Here is a 26,567-nt window from a genome sequence, read left to right as displayed (position 1 = left end):
AATGCTTTATTGAAATGATTTTAAATGTCTCCATCGGAGAACATAGTAAGGGCAGTGAATGACAGATTAATTTGGTTTTGGATCGAAACTTTGGGCACTGCCTCCTACCCCACACTCTGCAATACTCAGTGTTAAGCACTAGTGCAATTGCCGCAAAGCAGTCTGCTCTGGCATAGAAATGTTACATATTCTCAAAATTCTCTGACCAGTAGTCTTCCAGTGACAATGAAGTAGCGTAAGATATACACTTTTTTTTTTTTAAACCATACTACAGCCACACAATAGGGTTCTAAGAGAAGAAAGCCCAACACCCAAAGGAACACTTCAACACACTTTGCACCAAAAGCTGACCGTAAAGAAAAATGTTCTGGCAAGAGTTGCAATGTTAAGGTGATGTTTCTTTTCCTCTCCTGGAGACTTTTTTATAAACTCCCATAGTGCAATTCCATGTTTCTAAGTGACCTGCAGAGTAAAAAAAATGATTTTGGTATCAAGCACATCGGTTTCACATGTACACAGACATTAGCTTCCAGTCTATAAGGAGTTAAGGTCAAATATCAAAAATACGTTACTGACAAAGATGGATTAAAATACATGTAGGTACCAAAGAATTTCCATGGAATTATTCTGACAGGTTTAGAAATTGAGTTATATTTCTCAACTAAACACAGTATATGATCCCACACTGAATCTTGTACAGAAAGGGAAAATGTTTAGAAAAGGACATTACTGGGGTGCCTGGGTGGTTCAATCATTTGAGTTTCGACTTCGGCTCACGTTGTGATCTCACAAGTCATGAGTTCAAGCCCCATGAACTGTGCTGACAGCACAAAATAAATAAACATTTAAAAAAATTGCTTTTAAAGAAAAGGAGGGGCGCCTGGGCGGCTCAGTTGGTTAAGCGTCCGACTTTGGCTCAGGTCATGATCTCACAGTTCGTGAGTTTGAGTCCCGCATTAGGCTCTGTGCTGTCAACTCAGACTTTGGAGCCTGCTTCGGATTCTGTGTCTCCCTCTGTCTCTGCCCCTTCTGTGCTCTGTATCTTTCTGTCTCTCAAAAATAAATAAACGTTAAAAAATAATAAAAAATAATAATAAAAGAAAAAAGAAACAGACATTATTGGGTCAATTGACAAAATTGATATATAGATGGTAGATCAGATAAAAGTATCAAATTTAGAGGCATCTGGGTGGTTCAATCTGTTAAGCATCGGACTCTTGATTTCGGCTGAGGTCATGATATCATGGTTGATGAGATCGACCCCCTCGTTGGACTCTGCACTGACAGCATAGAGCCTGCTTGGGATTTTCTCTCCCCCTCTTTCTGTCCCTCCCCCACTTGTGTACATGCACAAATATGCTCTCTTTCTCTCCCTCTCTTTCAAAATAAATAAACTTTAAAAAATTATGCATCTATATACCAAGAGAAAGAGAGACAAAGAGAGAGACACAGAGGAAGAGAGTTAGAGCAACAGAGGCAGATAAAATGGTAATGCTAATGGAGCAAAATGCTAATAATTGGTAAATCTGAGTAAAATGTGTATGTGAGGGTTCTCTGTACCATTCTTGTGACCTTCCTCTAAGCTCAAAATTATTCCCAAAGAGAAACATAAACAATAAAAGTTAGACTTCTTTTGACTAACCATAACTAAAGCAAATCTTTTTTGCCCCTGAGCAGTTGTGTGTTCTTATACTATATTGTTATGAATTTTTAATACATTTCTTTGAATTGAAACTCGAATCGCCCTCTCTCCTTTCTGATGAGGGGATGCTGAAGTCTCCAGCTACGGTAGTGAAGTCCGCGGTGTCTCCTTGCAGCTCTATCTGTTTTTACCTCCTGCAGTTTGATGCTCTCTTGTTCCATGCACACGTGTTAAAGATTGCATGTCGTCTTGGAGAATTGACCCCTTTATCATTATATAACGCCTTTCTTCATCCCTGACAATTTTCCTTGCTTTGAAGTCAGCTCTGTCAGAAATTAGTACAGCTTTTCTGTACTTTTGATTAGTGCTGGCAGGATTTATTTTGTCTATCCACTTACCTTTAATCTTACCTTTAATGTATATGTATCTTTATAGTTAAAGTGGGTGTGTTGTAGACAGCATATAACTAGGTCTTGGTTTTTGATCCACTCTGACCATTTCTTCTTTTTTCTGCTTTATAATTTTGTTATGAAAATATTCATGCAGAAAACTTGAAATATTTGTACAATGAAGATACACATGCCATCCCCTCCCCCCCAGATTCTCCAGTTAACAGTTTGGATTTGCTCCTCTCTGCTTACATTGCTCATCTCTTCTTGCATGCTGTCTACTTTACCCATTAGAGCTTTTAGCATATTAATCATATTTGTTTAAAAGTCCTGGTCCGATAATGCTGACACTCCCTGCCATATCTGTTTGTAATGCTTGCTCTGTCTCTTTAAATTATGCTTTATGCATCTTAATATACCTGAAATTCTTTCTTGATAGTTAGATATGATGTCCTGGGCAAAAGGAACTCCCTGAATATGCCTTTAGTATGTGTTGGTGGGGGGTGGGGGGTGGGAGGGAATAGTACAATAGTCCTATGGTTCCAACACAGTCTTTGGTGAGCCTGTGTCTTCGGACTGTGAACCTCACAAGTGTTTCTCAGTTTTTCTTCTCTTCCAGCTGGGACAAGACGAGCACAGCTAACTGGAGTTGGTATTTCCCTTTCTCTAGGTCAGTTGGGCTCTGATAAAACCCCAGAAGGTGAAGCTCTAGTTAATCAGTTTCCACCCAGGGCAGCCCACGTTAAGAACAGCGTGCTCTGTTGTATTTAAGCATGATTCCTTTTCTCACCCTGCTGCTGGAAGCATGAAAGGAATTTTCTCCAATACCAGGAGAACCTGGCAGAGCTCCTGGGGGTAAATTTCACAATACTGCGGGTGTCCTGCTATGACTGGTCCCCTGGAGGTCTTAACCATCTGCGCTGTCTGCACTGAGGCTCCTGTAATTTGTCAATTGCAGCTGAGGTTTTCACACTCCAGTACTGTATCCCTGGCAGCTTCCACTCGTGACTCTTTGATCTCATAAACCATAACTTCCTAGATTCGCCTGTCTGTCTCTCCAGTCTTCGGGGGCAGAGGTTTGCCTTTTGACCTCCCCTGTCTTACAGATCCAAGAGGAGTTCCTTTCTCAGCGTGTTCAGCTTTTTACTTGTTAGGATGAGTGGCAGTTTCTAAACTGCGTGGAACCAGAAACCGGAAGCCCTGAAGTTGTCCTCTCTCTGTATCTTGTTCCTGTCCGTGATCTTGTGATTTTCTCAGGAGTGATAGTAACAGAAGTGCTGTTATGGCTAGTGAGGTCCTGGCACTTTGCTAAGCCTTTCCACATACGTTAGCTCATGCAGACTTGCAACAACCTTATGAGACAGGTGCCATTATAATCCTCTCTTTATAAATGAGAAAATGAAGCACAGAGAGATTCACTTAACAATTCACCCCAGTTATTAATTGGGAGAACCAAGAGTCAACTCTGAGCTGTGTGACTCCAGAGTTGATACTCTTAATCACCACAGCATGCTGTTTTCTAGCTCTTTCATAGGTCCCGTCCATTCCGAATCCATTTCCTGGTCATGTGCACAATGTCCACACTTTCCTAGGATATGGTGTTGCTCATATCCATTTTGCCTAAGAAATGAGGGGCGCCTGGGTGGCTCAGTTGGTTAAACATCCCACTCTTGATTTTGGGTCAGGTCATGATCTCACAATTTGTGAGTTTGAGCCCCGCATTGGGCTCTGCACTGACAGTGTGAAGCCTGCTGGGGATTCTCTGTCTCCCTCTCTCTCTGCCCTTTGCCCACACTCTCTCTCTCAAATATAAATAAATAAACATTAAAAAAATTAAGAGATGAATTACTAATGCCAATATAATGTAAAAGAAATCTTTAAAACTGTTTCCCAAAATACCTGGATTGTTTTTTTTTTTTAAATATTCTCTTTTTCCCTTACTTCATGAAGCAATTCTGTGGCTAGAAATAAATAGAAAGTTCTGAATGAGGCATTGTTTTATCTTGAGGTTGAAAATTTTGCCAGTTAAAAGACATGATACAATATCCATAAAGCATATGGAGAAGGAAAAGACTAAGAAGCTCAAATATATAAAATGAAAAACTTCTTCCAGCAATAAACTGTGAAAGCATATTTTCCATACATTTAATAAAAATATTGCTTTCATTAATTTCCTTGTTATTTCTAACAATACTGCATATTCTAAATATACATACATGTACAACAAATATTTTAATGTCACAAGAAATGTTAACAGTGGTTATTTTCGAGAAGTAGGACAGGAGTATGGGGAAGGCAGAATTCTTTGAATTTTCAGTTTATATTTACTGTATTGTTTGAAATTTTTACTATAAGCATGTATTACTATTATAATCTTTAAGCTGATCTAAAAAGTACATTACCAGGAGTTGGGAAAGATGCCTAAAGTACACAGACATTAAAGACTGAACAAAAATCATGAATGTGTTTTCTGCTGTTTGATTATCAAGGAGAAGACTTTATGGAAGGGATTCATCTCAAGACCTGGCCCTACTGCAAAATGGGCACTTATTTTTTGGATACTCCTGAGCTTACAGGCAGTAATTAGCCTACAAAGATGGCCGGTCCCTAGGAATACACCTCTTGGTCCGTGTAGACAGAGCACAGTGGATTGAGGGCACTCGGAGCAATGCAGTTTATCGCCAATTCAGTAATGAACAATAAATACTGAACGTCCACTGCTTGCAAAGCACTTTATATACATGTGGGAGGTAATGAGGAAATAAAAGATCTGGTTCCATCAAGAAGCCAACAGTCTTCAGTGGTGGTGGAAGAAAACACCCAGGAAATGAAATTATATTTTCAAAAAAACATACCAGTGAGTCATCTTGAAAACCAGATTTCGGTTCATAAGATGCATAAATGGGCCTTGGGGGTCTATGATCTCCTGTTCTAGAGATCTGTTTTTCTCATAATTAAGTTTAACATCTAGATACCGGTGTGTGTGTGAGTGTGTGCGCACACGTGCACACGTGAGTGTACATTTGTGTGTTATTTCTGGAGTTGTTACTTTTTTCCTGTTGTTTTGTTTTACGTTCCAAAACTTGCTATCTCCAAACTCATATTAAAAAAAAAAGCACATGCCTCATCTTACTTCAAATAGTTCTTCAGTAACACAGATATGGTTTTAGAAAAGCTATGTCTTTAAATCTCATTATAGCAAATATCTTTAAAAGAAAACTCAATATAGTAAACATTTCCCAATAGTGGGTTGTTACGTTACTGGAATAACACTTCACTAAAACCCTGATGTGACCAAAGAATTCCGGCAGCTCCTAAAGTAATTGTTATGATAGGGATACATTTCTTACCAGCCAATAGTTTGCCTCTAAAACCTGAATAAGTGGCTCCTGGGTGGCTCAGCCAGTTGAGCATCTGACTTCGGCTCAGGTCATGATCTCACGGTTCGTGGATTCGAGCCCTGCGTCAGGCTCTGTGCTGACAGCTCAGAGCCTGGAGCCTGTCTTCAGGTTCTGTGTCTCCCTCTTTCTCTGACCCTCCCCTGCTCACGTGCTCTCTCTCTCTCTCTCTCTCCCAAAAATAAATAAAACATTTAAAAAAATTTTTTAAAAAACCTGAATAAATCCTGAGCCCTGTGCGGTCCAGTCTATTCAGAGATTCACATTAAAAAATGCACAGTACAGCAACCCAACTAGATAAAAAGAAATTTTTATTTATTAAAGTAATTTTTAAAGTTTCTTTATTTGTTTTTGAGAGAGAGACAGCATGAGCATGGGAGAGCAGAGAGAAAGGGAGAGAGAGAGAGAATCCGAAGCAGGCTCTGCACTGTCAGTGCAGAGTCCGACCTGGGGCTTGAACTCATGAAACCATGAGATCATGACCTGAGCTGAAACTAAGAGTCAGACGCTTAAGGGACTGGGTCACCCAGGTGCCCCATAAAAATAAATTTTAATTTTCACTTGTGTTTCTTAAAGCAATCCTAGTTCAAAACCCAGTGCACCAAGTTTCAAAATTCCCTTTCCTAGCTGACGGCCCTGAGCTGACCCCCAATCTCTCCTTCCACAAAGCCCTAAAATGTCCCAGACGCCCAGCTGCCCCATTTATCTGACTCTCCCCCTCTCGGCTTTTATTATGTTGACCAATTGGGCCTCCTGACTGCTTTTTTAATTTCCTTTTCCTTTTGCCTGGTACAGTAAAGAGTCCCGGGCGGGAAGGGCAAAGAACTCTCCTGCCTTTCTCCTTCTCCAGCCCAGCGGAGAAGGGATAAATGTCCTCTGAATTCTGCGGGATAAACGTTCCAGGATTCAGATGGTCAGGGCAGAAGCAGCAGAGATGCAAAGCAGGCAAAGGTACTATTTCGTTAATGAGAAAGGGACCAAGAAGAGTAACATTTAGGACACAAGCATTCATATAAATCTCCTCAGCACTGAATCAAAGAAGAACAGCTGATTAATTTGTGAATAGCATTTCTTAAATGCCAAAAAAGAATAATGATTAGTATTTATTTGGGGTTTACTTTTGCACCAAGTGCTAATCTAATCTCTTAAAATGCATAATCCCAGGTATTTATCCCAAAAACCTAGACCGTAGGTAGCCTTAATTTCCCCTATTTTGTAGAGGAGGAAATGAAGGCACAGAGAGGTTAAGTAGCTTGCCTGAAGTCACAAAGCTTCACACAGTAAGGAGTAGCTTTAGATTGAGACCCACAGCATTTGACTCCAAAGGCTAGACTTTTAACCACAATGTAAGTAAAGTACTCCCCAAGCACTCTGTATCAGTTTGGTCCAATTTGCATGTTTAGACCTACTTTGTTCTTTGACAGGATGTCCAAAGATGCCTTTTTTGGTGATTTCCATGCTGTGACTGTTACTTCCTTTGCAGAGCTGCTGGTGGCATTTTTGTTTGTGGCTCCCCTTTTAAACTTGACACCTAGAGACACATGCAGTAACCATACCAGTATAAGAAACTAAAAAAAAAAAAAAACTACAAAAAAATGACTCCACACACAGTTTTAGATCCTTCCCTTCTAGAGTGCTTTGCTCCCAGGGGCACTTGGGTGTTTCAGTCAGTTAAGCGTCTGGCTCAAGTCATGATCTTGTGGTTCATGAGTTCGACCCTGCATCGGGCTCTGTGCTGACAGTTTGGAGCCTGGAGACTGCTTTGGATTCTGTGACTCCCTCGCTCTGCCCCTCCCCTGCTCTCTCTCTCTCTCAAAAATGATTAAACACATTTAAAAATTTCTTTAAAAAATTAGAGTGCTTTGTTCCCAATGCTAAAGGGTCTGAGAAATAAGACTTCGCTGATTTTTATAATGAAGACAAATTAAGTCATGAATGGTTCTAGTTAGTTTTTTCTTTGTTCAACTGGACAGAGAAATCTTACTGCTATAACAACTTTGGCCTTACTTTGTATGTTTACCTCCTAGTTTTACTTAAATTGCTCAAGCAGGTGGAAATAAGTAGGCTTACCCTGTTTGCGGGCGTATTCTGCTGCTTTGGGCGCTGTTAACATGGCAAAGGGGTGCAAGGAGAGGCGGAAAGCTGGGACTCGGGGAACCTAAAAGGGAAACAGGCCTATTTTTAGTTTTCAAATTAAAGAAATTTAAAAAAATTTAATGTTTATTCATTAGAGAGAGAGAGCACAAACAGGTGAGGGGCAGAGAGAGAGAAAGGGAGATATAGAATGTGAAGCAGTCTCCTGGCTCCGAGCTGTCAGTGCAGAGCCCGACAGTGGGCTCAAACCCATGAGTCCCGAGATCACGACCTGAGCCTAAGTTAGACGCATAACTGACTGAGCCACCTAGATGCTCCTTAAAAAATGTTTTTTAATGTTTATTTATTTTTGAGAGAGAAAGAGACAGAGTGCCAGCTGGTGAGGGGCAGAGAGACATACACAGAATCTGAGACGCAGGCTCTGAGCTGTCAGCACAGAGCCCAAAGTGGGGCTTGAACCCACAAACCGTGAGATCATGGCCTGAGCCGATGTCCAGCACTTAAGCAGCTGAGCCACCCAGGCTCCCAAATAGTCCTATTTAAAAACACACTTAGCGCTGTTACCACTGCGAGTTATAGCACTTGGTCTGCTGAAGCAGCCGTGTGCCCCTTACACAGCACGGATGTCCGCTGGTGGCACTCATGCATCGCATGGCATGCGGCTTCACATGCTGCCTTTTTTCTCTCACTTGGTCCCTTTGCTCAGAATGTCGTTCACACGCTGAGGCTCCTCGCGTTGCTGCCTTCTACCTGGGATAAGCAGTTCCTCCTTTTCTGCCTACAGGCTCCGACTTTTCCATTGAGATAGAGCTCAAGTATCACCTTTTCTGAGAAACTTGCCCAGATGTCTCCCCATCTCCCCTCTCCTATGCTGGCACCCCACACCGCCCTTACCCCGAGGCAGAATCACTGACTCACTCATCTGCGAACTCAAAACATACACTCACGTAGAAGATCCGCAGTGTGTTCTGTATATTTGTAGTTAGTTATAACCCACTGTCTGCTGTGCTACGCGGGGAGCTTCTTCAAGGTTAGGACTGTCTCCTCATGCATTCATTCCTTCAACAAGTTTTCACTGAGCACCTACTACGGGCCAGGCCCTCTTTTAGGAGCTGTTGTTACTATGACAGACCAGGTTCCCGCCCTTCTGGAGCTGAGCGAGGAATCACAAACAATAAATGATTAGACAACCAATGTAATCATACCTTGTGGTGAGTTTAATAAATGAAACAGGATGATGTACTAGCAAGTGACTGGACAGCCACCACTTCAGAGTGGCCAGAGAAAGCCTCTAGAAGGAAGCAGTGTTTCAGCTGAGATTTCTAGAATGAGCGGCTGAGGGCCACAGGACGAGCTGGAGAGGAGTACTCCGGGCAAAGGGAAAGAGAAGGTCCGCTTGGAATAACCTATGTTTCCAGACACAGAAAGGAAGCCAGTGGGGCTAGAGCATAGCGAGGAAGGGGACATTGTAGATGGGGGTGAAGAGGGAGGCAGGAGCCGGATGCCCTGGGTCCTTGTTGGCCATGGTGTGGAGCTTATGTTATCCATTCCAGGAATCAATGGAAGCCACTGACATATTTTTAAGCAGTCGTGTGACAAGGTCTGGTTTAGCTCTGCTGCTGCGTGGAGAAGGGGTCGGAGTGTGGGAGCAGGGAGCCCAGTTAGCTCATTTAACCTCTTCTCTCTGGTGCCTCAGAGAGGAGGCCCTCAATTGTCATTGACTGGTTGAATGACGACCATTCCAGTCAAGCAGTAGTGGTTAACAGCGCACACTTTAGTGTCAAACTGGCTGCCTGTGAAGGCTGCTGCACCATCTACAAGCTATGTGACCTTGGCCATGATACCTAACCCCTCCGTGCCTGTTTCTTCACATGGTAATAGTAATACCGGCAATGACCTTGCAGGGTTGTGGTAGTGATCCAAAAGTTAGCATATGTAAAGGACTTAAAATAGTGCTTGGCACCTAGTACAATATATTGGCTTTCAAATTAACGGTAACAATAATTATTATTTATGTTTGTTATCGCCATGGTAGTCATCATCTTCCTCCCTGACTCATCTCTCTCTATTGTATTGAATTACCCAGGGCAACAACTTGGCCACCATTTCCCTGATAGGACCCTGCCTGGAAATAACAAATCAAATAACTAATAACAAATAACTAATCAGAGCCAGCACACCTGAAGTAATTCATATCCCTCGGCAAGACCAACAATTCTCTGCTTTCTCACTGAGAGAGATTCAGACATTACATTGACAGAGTTCTTGTTTCTAAGGAGCAAGATACGATTATACAATTCTCTTTATGTATTCATTTCAACAAATATGCCATCTCATCAATAGGACACTCTTACATGATGTACAGCTGAGGCAAATACTGAAAGACAAGGATAATAAAACAAATACCCGTTTTTAGATTTCCAAGTCGGTGGAAAATTTCTACCCTATCATCCAAACTCTTAATGATCAAGTTCTCACATCACTGGTATTCCTTTGAAGTAAGTAGAAATCTTCATTTCCACCGAATTTGAGTTTAAGCTAATTGTGTGGTTTGTACATAGGTGGGATTTGAGGGGGGTATTTTTTATTTATTTTATTTTATTTTTATTTTGAGGGAGAGAAGAGGAGACAGAGTGCACATGCATGAGGGACAGAGAGAGGGAGAGAGAATTCCAAGCAGGTTCTGCACTGTCAGCAAGGAGCCAGATGGAGGGTTCAAACTCATGACTGTGAAATCATGACCTGAACCAAAATCAAGAGTTGGACGCTTAACAGACTGGGGTGCCCAGGCACCCTGGAGGGTGTAGTTTCTGTAAAGAAAGGTACTGTATTTATATATTATTTTGCAATTTCCAACAAGCATAACTGAGCAGAAACCAGGAGGAGCCTGTGTTCCTGACAACCCTGTGGCTCTGTGGTGCCGGCCTGATCTGCCCACCTCCACACTCCTGCACATGAGAAACTGACTTCTGGTTTTCACCATTACTATAGGGTTTTGGTTATTATCATACAGAAAAGATGGACAAAACAATAAATGAGGTTCTGTTCTCTTTGTTGACAGAACAGTTTATAGCCACCTAAGCAGGAGCCCTTCTAAATTTGACCTCAGCTTTCGCAGGGCCTGGTTGACTCAGTCGGTTAAGCTTCTGATTCTTGATTTTGGCTCAGGTCATGATCTCATGGTTGTGAGATCGAGCCCCAAGTCCGGCTCTGAGCTGACAGTGTGGGCCCTGCTTGGGATTCTCTCTCCTCTTCTCTCTCTGCCCCTCTCCCACTCGCATGCACTGTCTCTTGTTCCCTCTCAATAAACAAACAAACGAACAAACAAATACTTTTACTGCACACAAATAGACGTATCACAGAAACCATCCAAATGGCTAAACTGGAAGACTATATAAATAAACCGTGGCACACGTCTATAGTGGAATACTATATGCAGTGAAAACAACTATGTGTAACAGCAGGGATGAATTTGTGCAACATAGTGTTGAATGAAGAAAGGAAGAAAGCATTTGCTTCATTTATGAAGACTGCTTTTTATATTACTTATATCAAATTCAAAGAACTTGCAAAAGTAAACAATATATCGATTAGACATGTATATGTGGTAAAACCAGAAAGAAAGAAAAGAATATGATAAACTCACAATTCAAGATAGTGGAAACCTGGAGCAACAGGAAGGAGAGGGGCTGGAGAGGATGCGGGGAGAGCTCCAAACTGTTCAATTTCATCCACTTGGTGGATCTGTTGTTTTTGGCCTTTATACTTTCAACATTTATAGGAAGAATTCATTCGGACATCATGGATATTGAAAGCATGATTTTCAATCTCCCATCATCAAGATCTGCCAATATTGAACTTTTGTATAAATCCAGTAGGTCCCTCTCTTTATCATGAAAACGTACTCGTGTTTGCATAATTCAGGCTGGGTCAGCATCCTTCAAGAAGTGAAGACACTTGGCGGATTATTGTGGTGAATGCCTGGAGGTCGGGACTGCAAAAGGGTCTGAGGGTGGAAGATCTGTTGCAGAGAGACCAGGCTGCTGTTAATGGACTCCTGGGGACAGGGAGGAAGGAGGCCGGTCATCCTGAGGGGGTGGAAGGCCCCCCATACTGTGCCAGCATCATGCACCTGATATGAATGCTCAGAATGACCTAGCGGGGTTGGGTAAGTGTAATCATACGTATTTACCATAGGGAAATTGGGAATCAGAGAAGTTAACACCTTTTTCAAGGCCAGCAAGCTGGTAAGTGGCAGAGCTGGGACTGGACACCAGTCTATCTCTGAAGAGCAGGCTTTGAACTTTCGATGCCGGTAAGTGATGGCGGGTCAGACTCTGGGGTGTGGCTACAGGAAGACAAAGGAAAGTAGAGGTTCCGATGTTCCCTACCACCTCTCCTGGTCTTTCTCCTCTCTCAGTTGCACTGATTTTTACTCTCTCTGCCTCTTTTTCCTTTTTTCCTCTTTCTCTGAGAAATGGAACTGAGGAGTATTTTTATTGCTGGCTTGCTTTGTTGAAGGCAGATTTATGCTCCTTTTTCTTTAGTTTAAAACTGAGTTGGCTATTTTATATTTATCTAAATCTAATTGTAAGTAACTGTCATTTGTGTGAGACCTTTACTTGATTTTGTTTTTTATAGGTCCAAGGCCCTCAGCAGAAGAATGGCTCCCTGTCATTAAATAACAGCTCCTTATCAAGACTAGGACCTGAGGGTAATACAACAGAACAATACTGAGCCTATCATGCCTTTCTGTCACCAGGTGGCAGCAGATACTCTTGAAGAAAACTGTCAAGCCTTTGAACAACCCACGTTATATACTGTGGCCAATTCTAGTGGCCAGGAATTTACATACTCTGAATAGTATTCAACAGGGCTTTAAACTCTTGCTTGGGGAGGATTTTAGCTGTTGTCTAGGAGATATTTTATCCAAAGGAATCAAAGTTTATTCAGATAGAGGCACCTGTGTGGCCCAGTGGGTTAATCGTCCCACTCTTGATTTTGACTCAGGTCAAGATCTCCCAGTTGTGAGATGGAGTCCAGTGTGGAGTCTGCACTGAGTGAGGAACCTGTTTATGATTTTCTCTCTCTCTCTCTCTCTCTCTCTGTCTCTCTCTCTCTGCCCCTCCCTGGCTTGCCAGTGTGCACAGGCCCTCTCTCTCTCAAAATAAATAAATAAGTATTAAAAAAACCAAACAAGTTTATTCAGATATATGCAGCAATTACATAAGAATCTGTCAATGACTTCTTTTGAACAACCCCATCTCCTAGTTAAAACAATTTTTTAAATTATGTTAAACCTTGAAGAACTGTTTTATTTTTAATGTTTTTGTTTATTTTTGAGAGAGAGGAGCAGAGTGCGAGTGGGGGAGGGGCAGAGAGAGAGAGGGAGACACAGAATTGGAAGCAGGCCCCATGCTCTGAGCTGTCAGCACAGAGCCCGACATGAGCTCCAACTCCCTAACCATGAGATCATGACCTGATCACGAACTTGAGATCATGCTTAACCAACTGAGCCACCCAGGTGCCCCTGAAAGATTGTTTTAAAATAGCTCTTCCAATTTAATCTTTGAAATGCTACATCTCCATTGAGAGGTTCTACTAATTTGTTATTTGAGATGTGTTGGGGGTCCCTGAGTTGAGCTGATATATAGTAGCCACATTAGTAAGGCCTGGGGGGAGGGGCGTTCTTGCAGTAGGGAGGAGCTTGTGAAGTCCACAGGGGTAGAAAATCCTCAGACTCTCATTGTAGCTCAGATGGTATCATACCCATTGTGATAATTTGGTGCCTAAAATAGGCAAAGTTTATATCATGTTAACAATATATATGGATGCTTGATGAGCTTTTTAATTTTTGAATATTTAGAGCAGTGGTTCTCAACTAGCTGTGATTTTGCTTCTTAAGCGACATTTGGCAAAGCCAAGAGACATTTTTGGTTATCACATTGGGGGCAAGCTATTGGCATCTAAAGGGTAGAGGCCATCGATGCTGCTAGACATCAACAATGCACAGAACGGACCACAAGTCCACCCCTGCACTCACGACAAAGAATTATCTGGTCTGAAATGTTGAGAAACCCTGATTCATAGGAACATAAAGGAAATCGGATACCCAAATCGCAAGTACCAGAACCTTAACTATAGTTACTATTTTGGGGTTACCGTGTTTCCAGCACTAAGGGCTTTACTAATTCACCTCATTTCCCATAACAATCCCATCTTCCTGTCCCAGTTTTTACGATGAAATTGAGGCTGAAGGAACCAGATGACTTGCCCAAGATCACTCTGCCCGGAGCTGGTGGAGCATGGGTTCAAACCCAGGCAGTCTAGCTTTAGAGTCCTCAGGCTTAACCCTCGCACAAGCTGCCTTTCCTATGCAAACCAGTAAATGATCGGACAGTCATATCCTGTAACAATAAATAAATGCAGGCCTTTGAAGGAAAGTCCCCTCCATGATAATATTATGTGTTTCCCTTCCGAGTTGGTCATTATGCAATCCACGTGCACATCTTGGCTTTTTATTATTGGTCATCCATTGTGAGGACAAGGATTGTGTATAACTGAACAGAGAAGGTGCTCAATAGAGTCCCTTGACTGAATACCTGAAAGACCGGATGGATAGATAGAAATTGGCCAGCCCTCCTCTAAACAGCATGACTTCCTGTTCTGGCCCTTTGAAATGAGCCTGGCTACTTGGTTAAATGGCCTGAGTTACTAAGGCACCCATGTTTTCTTAATTGATAACCCAGCCCAAACTAGAAAGGTTCACAGGGCCATCCCTTCCAGGATGTGATTTTCCATATTTGTCCTTTGGCTACATGAGTGAGAACAACCAATGAGTGCCTGATTCCTGCCCGAGCTGTCCCCAGGCACCGGAAGATGAGGAAAAACACAATGGCTAAAAGGAAAGGGTTGAGCTGAGATATTATGTGTATGTGCTGGGGATGTTGGGGAAAAGGGGAAAGAGGGCAGCCTGAAAGGGAAAACGCTGCAGAAAAAACAACAAAAAACAAAAAAAACCAGCAGGAATGAAGCATACGGTTTGCTAGGCTCTCTAAGGAACCAAAAGTGTTGGGCTTTCTTTAAAAACCAAGAAAGGCATGGGGCACCTGGGTGGCTTAGTTGGTTAAAGCGTCCGACTTTCGCTTAGGTCATGATCTCGCAGTTCGTGGGTTCGGCCCCGCGTCGGGCTCTGTGCTGACTGCCAGCTCAGAGCCTGGAGCCTGTTTCAGTCTGTGACTCCCTCTCTCTCTGACCCTCCCCTGTTCACGCTGTCTCTCTCTCTCTCTCCTAGAAATAAATAAAACATTAAAAAAAAAAAAACAAGAGAGGCTTGATCTCTGAGGAAAACTGAGGATAAAGCCTGGGGCGGCTTTGTCTCAACCTGGTAGAATGTCAGGTCCAGTACAAGATACAGAATCCATGAGAAAATAATCTTGCCTGATTCGATCACCATTATATCCCTTGCACCTACAACTCTATTGAATGAATCAATCAAGCAAGCAAGCAAGCAAGCAAGCAAGCAATGTAGTTGAAATTAAGGTGATCAGAGAAAAGGTGCTGATTTCCTCGATGATCAAGGGAACTTGAGTCTCAGAACTAGAGCCAGGTTACACAGGGATTAAGGTGATCGGACAGTTGGATTCAAAGTTACAACACTTCTTAGTAAATGCTTGATTTTTTAAAAATTTTATTGCTTGACCGTTAAACTGGACGTGATGGGCTCTTGATCTGCTGTATGGTCTGCGGCTAAAAGAACAGGGGAGGCAGACTTTTCTGTGGCCGTAGCCCTGCCCCTGCCCTGGCCTCCCTGCCAAGTCCTGGTGGGGGCATCCGAAGTGATGGTGTGAGCCGAGGGCTGGGTATGTGGGTGTGGGTTATGTCTGCTCCCTCTCTCTCACTCGCACTGCACAACCCTCATGTCCCATCGCCCTTTCTTCATCCATCTTGGGGTGTCTAAAGGCAAATGGGTAGGTAGCTCACATCCAAATAGCACTTCATATTTAATGTTTACTAAATGTCCATACATCCATAAGTAGCAAAAACTGGCTGTAAAGATCATTGAGAATTCTAAAAAAATATATTTTTTTTAGATCAGTAAATGCAAGGTCAAACAGCTATCTTTAAAATAGCAACATTTAATATTAGTAAACCTTAAGCATTTAGAAAGAGTGATTGAAAAATAAAATAAATATGAATTAATATCAAAATGCACATAATAAATATAAAATATGTAGGGGCAAGGACTGAGGGCTCTGTAGAAGAGGCATCAGAACTCAGGTCACTGGATTTCTGATAATTGCCGAGTCTACTGCTGTGACTGAAAGGACTCTCGGGGGAAGGAGAAGTGTGACGGCAGCAAACTACAGAACATCAAGAAAACGAACCTTGCAGATCTTGCACGAGTTCTGGATGTCCTGGTACATCATGCAAGGGCCCTTGGGCTTGCCAAACGCCCCTTACAACGTGTGTAAATGAGAGATTCTGTTCACCAGAAACAGAGGCAGAATCTAGACTCAAAGCCTGGTGACCTATTTGCTGCCTCTGCTTAGCCTGATGCAAAACACATTTGTTATGAACACAGCCCTCACGTAAGGGAAGCATTTTACAAACTTTTCTGAGCCACGTAAGATATGGCCACCTCTGGTTTTGTATGTTTTGATTAAAGACTATTATCTCATGACTGATGGGTGAGGGGGGCAGGGGGGAGATGGGCATGGAGGAGGGCACTTGTGGGGATGAGCACTGGATGTTATATGGAAACCAACTTGACAATAAACTATTTGTAAAAAAAAATAAAAATAAAAAATAAAGACTTATCTCATCCAGTTGAAGTTATTAAAAATTCATTATAAATGTGTAAAATAAAGAAATCCTCTCTAAAATTTCCTCTTATTGATAGTCTCAGGTCACCCCTACCTTGGTGGCCCCAGAGTTGGTAGAAGAATCAGCTCCATACATTTTAAAGACTTCCTCAACTGGGATGCTGTTCTGTTAAAAAAAAAAAAAAAAAAAACCAGCACCAACAAATGTATTATCATGGCTTTTCTCTTAGTACAAAAGAAAGCAGCTGTAGTGCAAGTATCCAGCATCATGCCTGGATAGTGTGGGCACTAAATAAGCAACTTTTGAATAAGTGGATAAATCAGAGTCACCAGTATATGATTATTTATGTCTTTCATTCTGTTTTTTTGCCTTTTAAATAAAGGTTTTCACAATATCATATAGGCATAAAAGGCTTTTTACTCTATCTTTAAAACAGCAACATTTAATATTAGTAAACCTTAAGCATTTAGAAAGAGTGGTTGAAAAATAAAATAAATATGAATTAATATCAAAATGCACATAACAAATATAAAATATATACAAATAGTGGTCTTTTCCTTACCATTAAAATGCCAGCGTAAGATGATAAAATCATTGCTTCTCTTTCCTTCCGGTTTGGATATGTGGATCTGCCATGAAATGGCATTTTCCTAAGGGGGAATAGGAATAAATAACAATGGAAGGTTTATTTTTGTTCTTTTTGAAACCTATTAAGTTTATAATAATAATCCATAAGTAATCTTCAATGGCCATGTGCTATGCACTTATTTACAAAATTAATGTGGTGAATCTGCTATCAGTAAAGTACGCACTTTGAATTCTGAATCTTCCAACAGTGGTGATGAATTTGCCTTCATCAGTGTGTATTTTCACAGCTAGCAACCATTGGCCACTATGGTGGACACTTACGATTTTGCCAACCAGTATCCTCTTCCCCTTCTTGATGGGCAGAACTGCTTTGCCCACTGTAAGTTCATGTGCTTCTAGGGAAGCCAAGAACACCCCTAGACTTCCAAGGGTGGAAAACACTGTGGACTAAGCTAGTCAGCGTATTCCATTCCTCCCAACCCCCACCTCCAGACAAGTCAAGGGTTGAGGCACAACTGAGACACAATCCTGCGATTTTTAAAAAATCTATTCTTTGGACTGGATGTTGCAATTAAATGGGCTGAAATTAAGAATAATGTCCGCTCAGGGGGAATAGTCCAGAAGTAAATCTTGACAACACAATTTGAGTTTTGAATTAAGCCATGCCTAACACAGCTCGACTTAGGGACTTTCCAAGTATGGAGTTAATACATTCCTACTTCCCTCATTTTTTGGGGGGTAGGGCTTAAATCTGGATTTTCTGCTTATTACAACTAAACCCTAATTGATATAGCCATCCAGGACAAGGTGTGTGTTCTAAGGCAATGGAACAGAAAAAATAACTGACTTCTGGAATAAGCTATTCAATCCTGTCTTCATTATTTCCTTATTTTTAACCGAGTGAGTCTGCCTAGCAAACACGGCAGCAAATACCAATAATCCTGGAAAGAATTTGCACAGCTGCATTCAAGCAGCTCAGCTCAGGAATATATTTAGCTAAATGCTTAAGAAATTGTGTTTCAGAGTCCTTAGAATAAGCCTTTACCCACAGAATTGACTGTTTTAAAAATCATGGCATGTGCACAGTAAAGTATGGTCTTTATTTCTAAGACAGAACATTATGTGGGAGAAGAATTTTCATCTGACAGAAACCAATAGGCAGAGATACACAATATGTAAACATGCATATGAGTTCCCCAAGTTGACAACTATGGGGTTTCTTCAGGTTTGTAGCTGGAAAGAGATGAATACTCACCCTGCAGTGTTTTCAATGTTTTTTTTAAATGTTCATTTTTGAGAGAGAAACGGTGCACATGTAAGCATGTGTGAGTGGGGGAGGGGCAAGTAAGAGGGGGAACAGAGGATCTGAAGCAGGCTCCCTACTGACAGCAGTGAGCCCAGTGGAGGCTCGAACCCATGAACTGTGAGATGATGACCTGAGCCAAAATTGGACCCTCAACTGCCTGAACCACCCATGCTCCCCAAATTGCAGTGTTTTCAAATCAGAGTGCCTCATGGTGGAAGATGCCAGATAGAAGCTTTCTCTACCACTACTCATAGTCATACATTTAAAGAAAAGGAGAGAAAGAAAAAGGAACTGTTTCCACTTACACTTTCTCCCACTCCAGCCAAGTGAAGTCTTCTGAGTGATCGAGCCATTGCAAAGCAACATTGATGGCCAAGTCATAGTGTGCCTGGGAGAGGGAAACAGACAGCAAAGGGTCAGGCTTAGACATTGGCCATAGCACTCCCTGGACCCAATGACAATGGAATTGCTAAGCCTATTCTACTATATTGTCACGTCCACAAAGGTGAGGATCATCAGCTATGTCCAGTAACCTGATGCTCAGACAGAAATATTTAGGGGTCTTCAGTCAGTATGTTTACCTCTTACTAAAACCATTTTTTTCTTTTTTTACTTCATGGTGACAGGAAAAGAAAAGATGGATTCTTGGAAAGAAGCTGGGAATCAGGGAATCTGGGTTCAAATCTAGGTGTTGCCAACAACTCATGGTTTATCTCTGGGTAAGCAATTGATGTTCTCAGCATCTCAGTGTCCTCAAATTTTAAAATAAAAAAAAGTGAGGGTGGGGGAAGAGGGCCTCTGAGAACCATTTTGAATTCTGTGAGCAGAACGTCAGAAATGTGCTCCCAGGGGCACCAGGAAAGAGGTGTATCCACCTGGGGTGTCAGGGAGCTCCTGGGAGGCTTCAGAGAGGAGGCCCTGCTAGAGTGGGGCTTGAAATATGAGGAGAATTTCTGCAGGTGGAGAAGGACATTGAGGGTGAAGGTGCCAGCACGAGCAAAGGACTGGAGGTAGACCCCGATGACTGGCTTGCTAAGAGTCTAGTACGCAGTGAAAAGCTGAGGGCCAGCTCATATGTTCATCCCTATCTTACTGACCATCTTTTCCTGGTAATTTCTAAGCACATTCACCTTGTGCCTATCAAAATATTCCTTCTCTCCTCTCTACCCTCACCTCCAGAAAAGGGAAGGTTGGTTTTGTTTGGGAGGTTTTAGATGGGTTCTAAGGTTCTAACCTTTTCTAAACAATATACAGTTGACCCTTGAACACCCAGGGGTTAGACCCCTGCAGCCCAAAATCCGTGTATATTCTGAATAAACTGCTATTGACTGGAAGCCTTCCCAATGGCATAAACTGTCCAGCACCACATATTTTATATGTTATATATACAATATATTGCATTCTTATAATGAAGTATGCTAGAGAAAAGGTGACTAAGAAAATCATAAGAGAAAATACATTTACAGTATTATACTGTATTTATAAAAAAAATTCTGTGCATATGTGGACCCACACAGTTCAAATCTGTGTGTTCAAGGATCAACTGTACTTATTTCTTTCAGGGACTAAACAAAAACGAGAAAGTGAGGAACAAAAAGAACAGTGACCGGTGGTTGAAAAGTAATCAAAAGGTTGGTGCAGGCCCAGTGGTGGGGGTGGCCTGTTTGCTCATTACAAATACAAATTCCCAGCCCTGCCCCCCTCCCCCACTTCCGGAATCAAAAGAGCCTGGCAAAGGACCTCATTAAAGTTTGAAAGCACTTATCTGATCGATTTAATTTGTCCATTTAACATGTGCACAGAGATGTACTTTAGAACACCAGGCCTAATTGCTTATTCAGCGCTAGGGAAGTCAGGCAGGGACAGAGGGAGGGTCAGGGACAGATCTTCTCTTCCTTAATAGTGCAAACAGGTAAGCATAAAAAAGCTGAAGATTTACTAATTTCTTGTGAATTAGATCTTTACATAATTTCCGAGAAGGAACTTTCATTACAGAACATGAATCTGAACTTCGGCATGAACCATGATGAAGGATTTTGATTATTCCATTCTTTGGTTTTCTCCATGAATGCAAATGGAAAAAAAATTATATTAGAGAACTGCGTAACTCATTTTGTCAAAAAAATGTTGAACATCATGTATGTAACATTTAACTTTGCATTCATTCTACTTTTTAATCTTTTCTAGGAGAGAAATAGCAAAGAATCTCATGATTTGGAGTTTGTCGTTATTTTTGCTTTCAGTGTAAGGAGTTGAAAACACTGTGTGGAGTACCCTAGGATGAGGACATTATGGGAGGATCAAGATTAGCCTTGTTTAAGATGTACATTAGGTCCTTGTTCTGTCCCCTGAACACAGAAAACACAAATGTGACTTGCGTCGGCATGCCTTTCTTTACCATATCATCTAGAAAGGTGAGTTGCCTTCTTCCTTTTGGGTCAAATTCATTTTCCCGAAGTCTGATGCCAACATAATCTCCCCTTAAAAGCAAGAGAGCAGCATTGAACCATTGGGAAGGAGAGGGGAGCTCAGTCCACAGAAGCGCGCTCTTTCCAGGCACCCCCCCCTCCACCAAACACAAGAGAAGTCACTGATGGCTCTGGTAGCTCAGCTAATATCCACTTTGAGTTAAAAGGCAATTCTGCAATGGTGTAGGTTTAAAATGTCCAACCACTATGAACTTACCTCACATTTATCTAAAAATGAAACTAACATAGTCAGAAACAGCATTGGTGGGAAAGCGGGGAGGGGGGGGTTGCGTGACAAATTCCCACACGCAGAAAAGGTTTTACAAAACCAAAAGGATTGAGATCCACTGTTTAAAACAAAGATTCCCTTGCTGCCCATGTTCGACCCCGGCAGAATGTGTCCACAGTTGAAAAATCCCAGCTCTGCGATATTCAGAACGGATGTATTCCCTCGCCCTAAGGCCTTTTATCCTCCATTAGAATGCCAATACCCAGAGAAGGAGTTATGCAGAAAAGCTAACCGGAAATTCCACTTTTAGCGGGACCTGTAGGATCCTTCCCTAGTAGTGATTTTAATAAGGCATCTTGGCAGGAGGAGAGAAAGTGGGCCACCCCCTGGTCGATGAGCAAGAGGGACCTGATAAAGGAAAAAGGATTCTGGCTCCCTGGGGTCTGTTTTCAAGGTCCTTACCGAGTACTATGGGCAAGTTACCATGGGGGGGGGGGGGGGGGGGGGGGGTGGGGGGTGGTAAGTTTGTGTCTGGTTTCTATCTTTTTTAATTTTTAAACATTTTTTAACGCTTTATTTATTTTTGAGGGGGAGGAGGAGGGGCAGAGATGGCGGTGGGGTGGGGGGTGACACAGAATCTGAAGCAAACTCCAGGCTCTGAGCTGACAGCTCAGAGCCCTAAGAAGGGCTCAAACTCACAAACCATGAGATCATGACCTGAGCCGAAGTCAGATGTTTAACCGACAGTACCACCCAGGTAACCCTCTTTTTTTCTGTCTGGTTTCTAAAAGCTCTTCTGAGTCACTAAAGTTAAGATTTTAAAAAATTTTCAAATTTTTGCTTTCTAATTCCAAGGTAATTTATTTAAAGTAGCCTAAATATATTCTTTGGATATAAAATTATATCAGTTTTGAAATTCCAGCTCTATATGGAGGAATTGACATTTCTGATAATAGGCTTTTTCTTTATTATGTTGGCCTCCAAACCCATGCATGTAATTATGTGTAAAGTCCTACATATTTTATTCCAGTATTTCTTAAGGACTTGTTTAAAAAAAAAAATTACCTTAGTAGGCAGAATAAGGACATTTGATGAAGACTGTGATAAGTTCTTTGATAAAAAGGATATTAGTGTTGTGCCCATAATATATATGAAATAGAACAGCCTTTTCTCCTCTTTTCATATGGTCTATGATTTTTTCACCAACCTCTCAACAAAGTACCAAATCATAGGGAAGCTACCATAGGAGAAAAAATATTTTTCCATGGGAAAACTTGGCTTTTTTTTTTAAGTTCACATTAAAAAAAAAAAAAAGGAGATAAATTATTTAGTCGGTAAGACTGACAATAACAGAGGCAGAGGCTGCGCTAATAAATGTGCCCTTGGGCACATTTTGCAGAAATCTTGCCTGTCTTTTCCCAGAAGGACCCCTTCAAAGACAGCCTCTACCTGGTAGAGGCAGCCTGGGCTGGGGGCTCAGCTGTCAGGCTCCAGAGTGGGGGTATCTGGAGGTGCAGGGCACAGTCTAGGCAGAAACATCTCCCCCAAGAGAGTCAGCATCCTGCTTTCACCACATGTGAGGCCTCTCAGGCAGGAGGCAGAGGCCAGACCATCCCAGCTTTCCCCCCACAGTGCAGGAATCCATTCTTCCCTGAGAGTTTTACCCTCTGCCAATATCCACACCATCCATGACCCGAAACCCACCAAATGCCGAGTGTAAGAAATGAAAGTTTCTTCTCAATCATACTTACAGGAGCTTTTTCATTTCCTTCTTTAGGAGCTTTCTTTCCATGATTAAGGCTTGTCCAGCTGAGCAGATATCTGTAGCTTACTGTGCACCTGACATCCTTGGGGAAGAGTCAGCTTCTTTGAGGCTACAAGCTAAGCAGCAAATCAGAGAGAATTTGAGTTAGGGATGTTATCATTCCAAATACCAGTCATGGAGTCTTAGGCTCTGGAAGGGATCCGGGAGCGTGCAGAGCTCAGGCCTCTTATCCAGCAGGCTCCAGGTTGGAATTAAACTGGCCGGGTGGGGGGGGGGGGGCGGCTAGGTAGGGGGAGGACAGTGCACTGTACCTTGAGTTTGTCTGACACCTCTTATTCTTTCCAAGTTTCCTGACATTCATCATCTATTTTTCTTTGCACTAAAGAAGCAAGTAAAACAGTCATGGCTCATGTAATAGTAGATGAGACTATTTGGACAGAAACATCCAAACATGTGGTGATCTGAACATGTAAATTCTGTGTGCATTCCACGTAGTGACTCCCAGTGAATCCACCTTGGTACAGTGGCTCATAATGGATTTTCTATGGAACCTGTGCACAATTTCCTATGTCCAGAAGGTCCTGGAAAGAATACATTATCATGGCAAATGTGAGGCCATGTCTTCAGTTCTTATCCCCACATTGAACCAGAAACTGGAGGTTAGGGGATGGCATCAAAAGGAGTTTGAAGTCACAAAAAGGAGTTTATAAAAAAAATAATCACTTTTAAATGGTACATCTAAGGAGAGGTATAAGTAGAATATCAACTATGTTTGCAATGTTTTGTTTCTTAAACAAGAGGGAAAGCGAATTGTGATGGTTACTTTTACGTGTCAACTTGGCTGGGCCACTGTGCCCAAATATTTGGTCAAAAATTCTGCTGGGTGTTTCCGTGAAGGTATTTTTTGGATGAGACTGACACTTAATGATCTTTGAGTTGAGCAGATTACCCTCCATTATGTGCACGGACCTCATCCAATCATTTGAAGGCTTGGAGAGAAGAAAGATTAATTCTTCCCAAGCAAGAAGGAATTCTGCCAGAACTCCTTCAGGTTCTGGGCTGGCTAAACCACCACAATCACATGAGCCAATTCTTTAAACTAAATTTCTCTCTGTACATGCATATACATATATACATATATGCTCTATTTCTCTGGAGAACCCTGAGAACAAAAATTTTTAAATGTTAACATTTGTTGACTCTGGGAAGATAAACCTATAAATGTTCATTATATCACCTTCTGTACTTTTGAAACTGTGCTTGTGTTTTTAAATTGCTACTATAAATATGGTTGGAATAAAACTTTAGAAACTTTTGGGAAAAAAATTGTAGTCTGTAGACTACATTAAACATTAAGATTTATTCAATTCAGCTCTCTAACAATAAGCAGAGAGAAAACAGGATGTCCTTAATTTACATGAATTCTTTTTTTTAAGTTTTTAAATGTTTTTATTAATTTCGGAGAGAGAGAGATAGTGTGAGAAGGGGAGGGTCAGAGAGAGAGGGAGATACAGAATCTGAAGCAGGCTCCAGGCTCTGAGCTAGCTGTCAGCACAGAGCTCGATGTGGGGCTCGAACCCATGAACCGTGAGATCATGACCTGAGCCAAAGTCGGACTCTTAACCAACTAAGCCACCCAAGCGCCCCTAATTTACATGAACTCTTCACCAGACCAATTTAATTATTTTGGGCCATTCTTGCTGCCACTACATTTGCTTCAGTTTTGAATGGGAAGTGGAAAAGATGAAAGGGGGTGGGCAAAGTAAGGAGAAAATACTACAAGCCAGAGAGGGGACCTCATAACGTAGAGAAGGAAAAGCTCTGGACCGAGGAAGGCCAGATGTCTAGATGTGGTGCCCACTCTCCCACCCGCCACCGACTGATTGATGTGGCTGTGGCCATCCTTCTTGGGTCTTCTGCATTCCAGTCTCAGGTGTAGTCTAAAAAATGATGAGCCTGGTTAATGTCACCAAGAGCATTTTTTCACTCTACCACTCTAAACTTCATAAAGGCTAGCACAGATTATGATTCTTCTAATTCACTAAGTTGCAAAAGCATTTGTCGGTAGACCATTTGTCTTCTTTCAATTCCTTCACAAGGGGGTGGATGGGCTCCCTTAGCCTTCATGCCTTTTTAAAAAGCAAAAAACAGCATTTGCTTTAACCTTTTCTTGTTTGTAATTCTGAGCCAGCCCTTTGAATTTCAGACTTAAATTATAAAATATTTATCTCTTCGCTACTGTGATAGCTTCACCTTAGACCACCCTCCCCAACCACCATTCAATGTGGCATAATATACAAAGGTTTAGATCTTAAAAATATGACCAAGTCTCACCCCCCAGGAGGTCCAAAGACCAGTAAGGCTATCAGATAGCTGTGTCACCTTGGACCAGTGAATTTGTCTCTCTGTGTTCTTGTGTGTCCTCTTCTGTAAAACAGTCATTGAATGATTGGAGAGGTCCCTTCTAGCTTAGAGTTCAGTGACTTCACGCATTGTGTAGCTCTGTGTGGCTGAAAGGGGGCCATTTGCATAGACTATTTGGTTAAAATTTGAATTCATCCACTCTTCTGTCTGTAGAGCTTTAACAAAAAAACAAGACCCTGGCTGGAAATACACACAAAGGAGCTAATGGAAAGATGTTAGCTGTCTCAGGCATTAGCTGCTTCATAGAAACCAACCCCCCACCAGAAGTCACAGCCCACATACTCTGTAAGAATATCATGCCCTGAATATCTGTATACTCCATGCAGATCCTCTCCCTGCACAACTATATCTATGATACAGCCCTCTCAGATTGTTCTCTTACATGCCCAGCCCTTAATAAATCCCCCTTTCAGAATCTCTCACCAACCAGAGACCGATTCTGGTGCTTTTGTTCTCTCCCTGCTTCTGGAGGCGTGCTGGAGCATTGAACATCATCATCTTGGGCTGGTGCTCGCAGACATCAGGAAAACACGCCTTTTTTTTTTTTGGTTGCTAGGAAACAATGACTGAATGAAAGTAATTTGTTTTTACCCATCCCTCCCTCCCCCCAACCCCTGCCATCCTGCAGGGAAAAGAATTTAGACAGGATTGTGATCCTGACCTGGAGTTCATGTATCTTTTTACCTGCATAGGCTTCGGTTTCCCACCTAAATGATTAATCAGAAAGCCTAGAGGATGCCAGAAGTCCCCCTCCCCCAGGGTTTTTTATAGCACTTGGCTGCAGACTCAGGAATCAACTGACTAAGCAGGGATTTCTGGGGAACGTCTGGCTCCTCATACACATAGGGTGCCCTGAAGCATTCCGGGTGATTCCACATGATGACTCTGAGATGGGAGTCCTGAAAAACCATCACTTTGGTGCAAGGCATCACCATTTCCCCCTGCTAAGGGGTCTCCCTGCTCACACACTTGTCTCTTCATTCTAAGCACTTCCTCCCCTGCTTCAAGCTTGCTCATGGTTTCCCACCACTCTTAGAGGAAAACCAAAACTCGCCCTGGCCTGTGTTCGAGTCTCCTCCGAGGCCTTGGGCAGAGCAGACTTTGTTCTGGTCCATTGATGCCTGGGTGTCTGTTATTAGGATCGTTTCCACTCCTCTCCACCGACCAAGTCTCTTGGTTGCTTGCTGACTCAGGTGTTCTATTAGGGACAGTAAGAACTCTAGATCTGGACTTCTGGAGAATAGTCATTCACTCCACAATGAAATTATGCTATACCCAGACCCTTCCAGGCTTTGTGAGCCTAAAGTTTACACAACTTGAATTTTATACAATTTAAGAAAAAATTTGCAAAATTGTGAATACAAAATCAAGTGATTTTTAGAACTATTCATCGCAAGTTTCACCTTTCTTTCTTCCTTCCTTCCTTCCTTCCTTCCTT

The 26,567-nt window shown here is 42.0% G+C and overlaps 1 protein-coding gene across 1 annotated transcript; it reads right to left on the bottom strand.

The window, feature by feature from the left end:
- On the bottom strand, window positions 1-25,575 carry CUNH2orf80 (chromosome unknown C2orf80 homolog). The gene is made up of 9 exons (XM_039240667.1): window positions 25,553-25,575; window positions 22,692-22,821; window positions 20,642-20,723; window positions 18,549-18,631; window positions 16,912-16,999; window positions 16,443-16,514; window positions 7,500-7,587; window positions 6,839-6,960; window positions 1-462 (listed from the first exon to the last, which is right to left on the bottom strand). Exons 2-9 carry the CDS (start codon window positions 22,730-22,732, stop codon window positions 454-456), a joined length of 585 nt encoding a protein of 194 aa, XP_039096598.1. The 5' UTR covers window positions 22,733-22,821; window positions 25,553-25,575; the 3' UTR covers window positions 1-453.
- Window positions 25,576-26,567: the final 992 nt, after the last annotated feature.

The sequence above is a fragment of the Hyaena hyaena genome, unplaced genomic scaffold (genome assembly GCF_003009895.1).
Source record: "Hyaena hyaena isolate Hyena2069 unplaced genomic scaffold, ASM300989v1 scaffold_180, whole genome shotgun sequence".
NCBI lineage: Eukaryota > Metazoa > Chordata > Mammalia > Carnivora > Hyaenidae > Hyaena > Hyaena hyaena.
Note: the sequence above shows the minus strand (reverse complement) of the source record. Positions and strands in the feature narration are given on the sequence as shown.

Bases quoted from the DNA above. Each gene is read 5' to 3' on its own strand.
- CUNH2orf80 (XM_039240667.1), bottom strand. From the start codon at position 22,732: ATGGAAAGAAAGCTCCTAAAGAAGGAAATGAAAAAGCTCCT. The intron at 18,632-20,641 runs GTAAAGAAAGGC...TCCCTCTCCCAG, and splicing joins TCACCTTTCTAGATGATATG to GCACACTATGACTTGGCCAT. The intron at 16,515-16,911 runs GTAAGGAAAAGA...TTTTTTTAACAG, and splicing joins CTTACGCTGGCATTTTAATG to AACAGCATCCCAGTTGAGGA.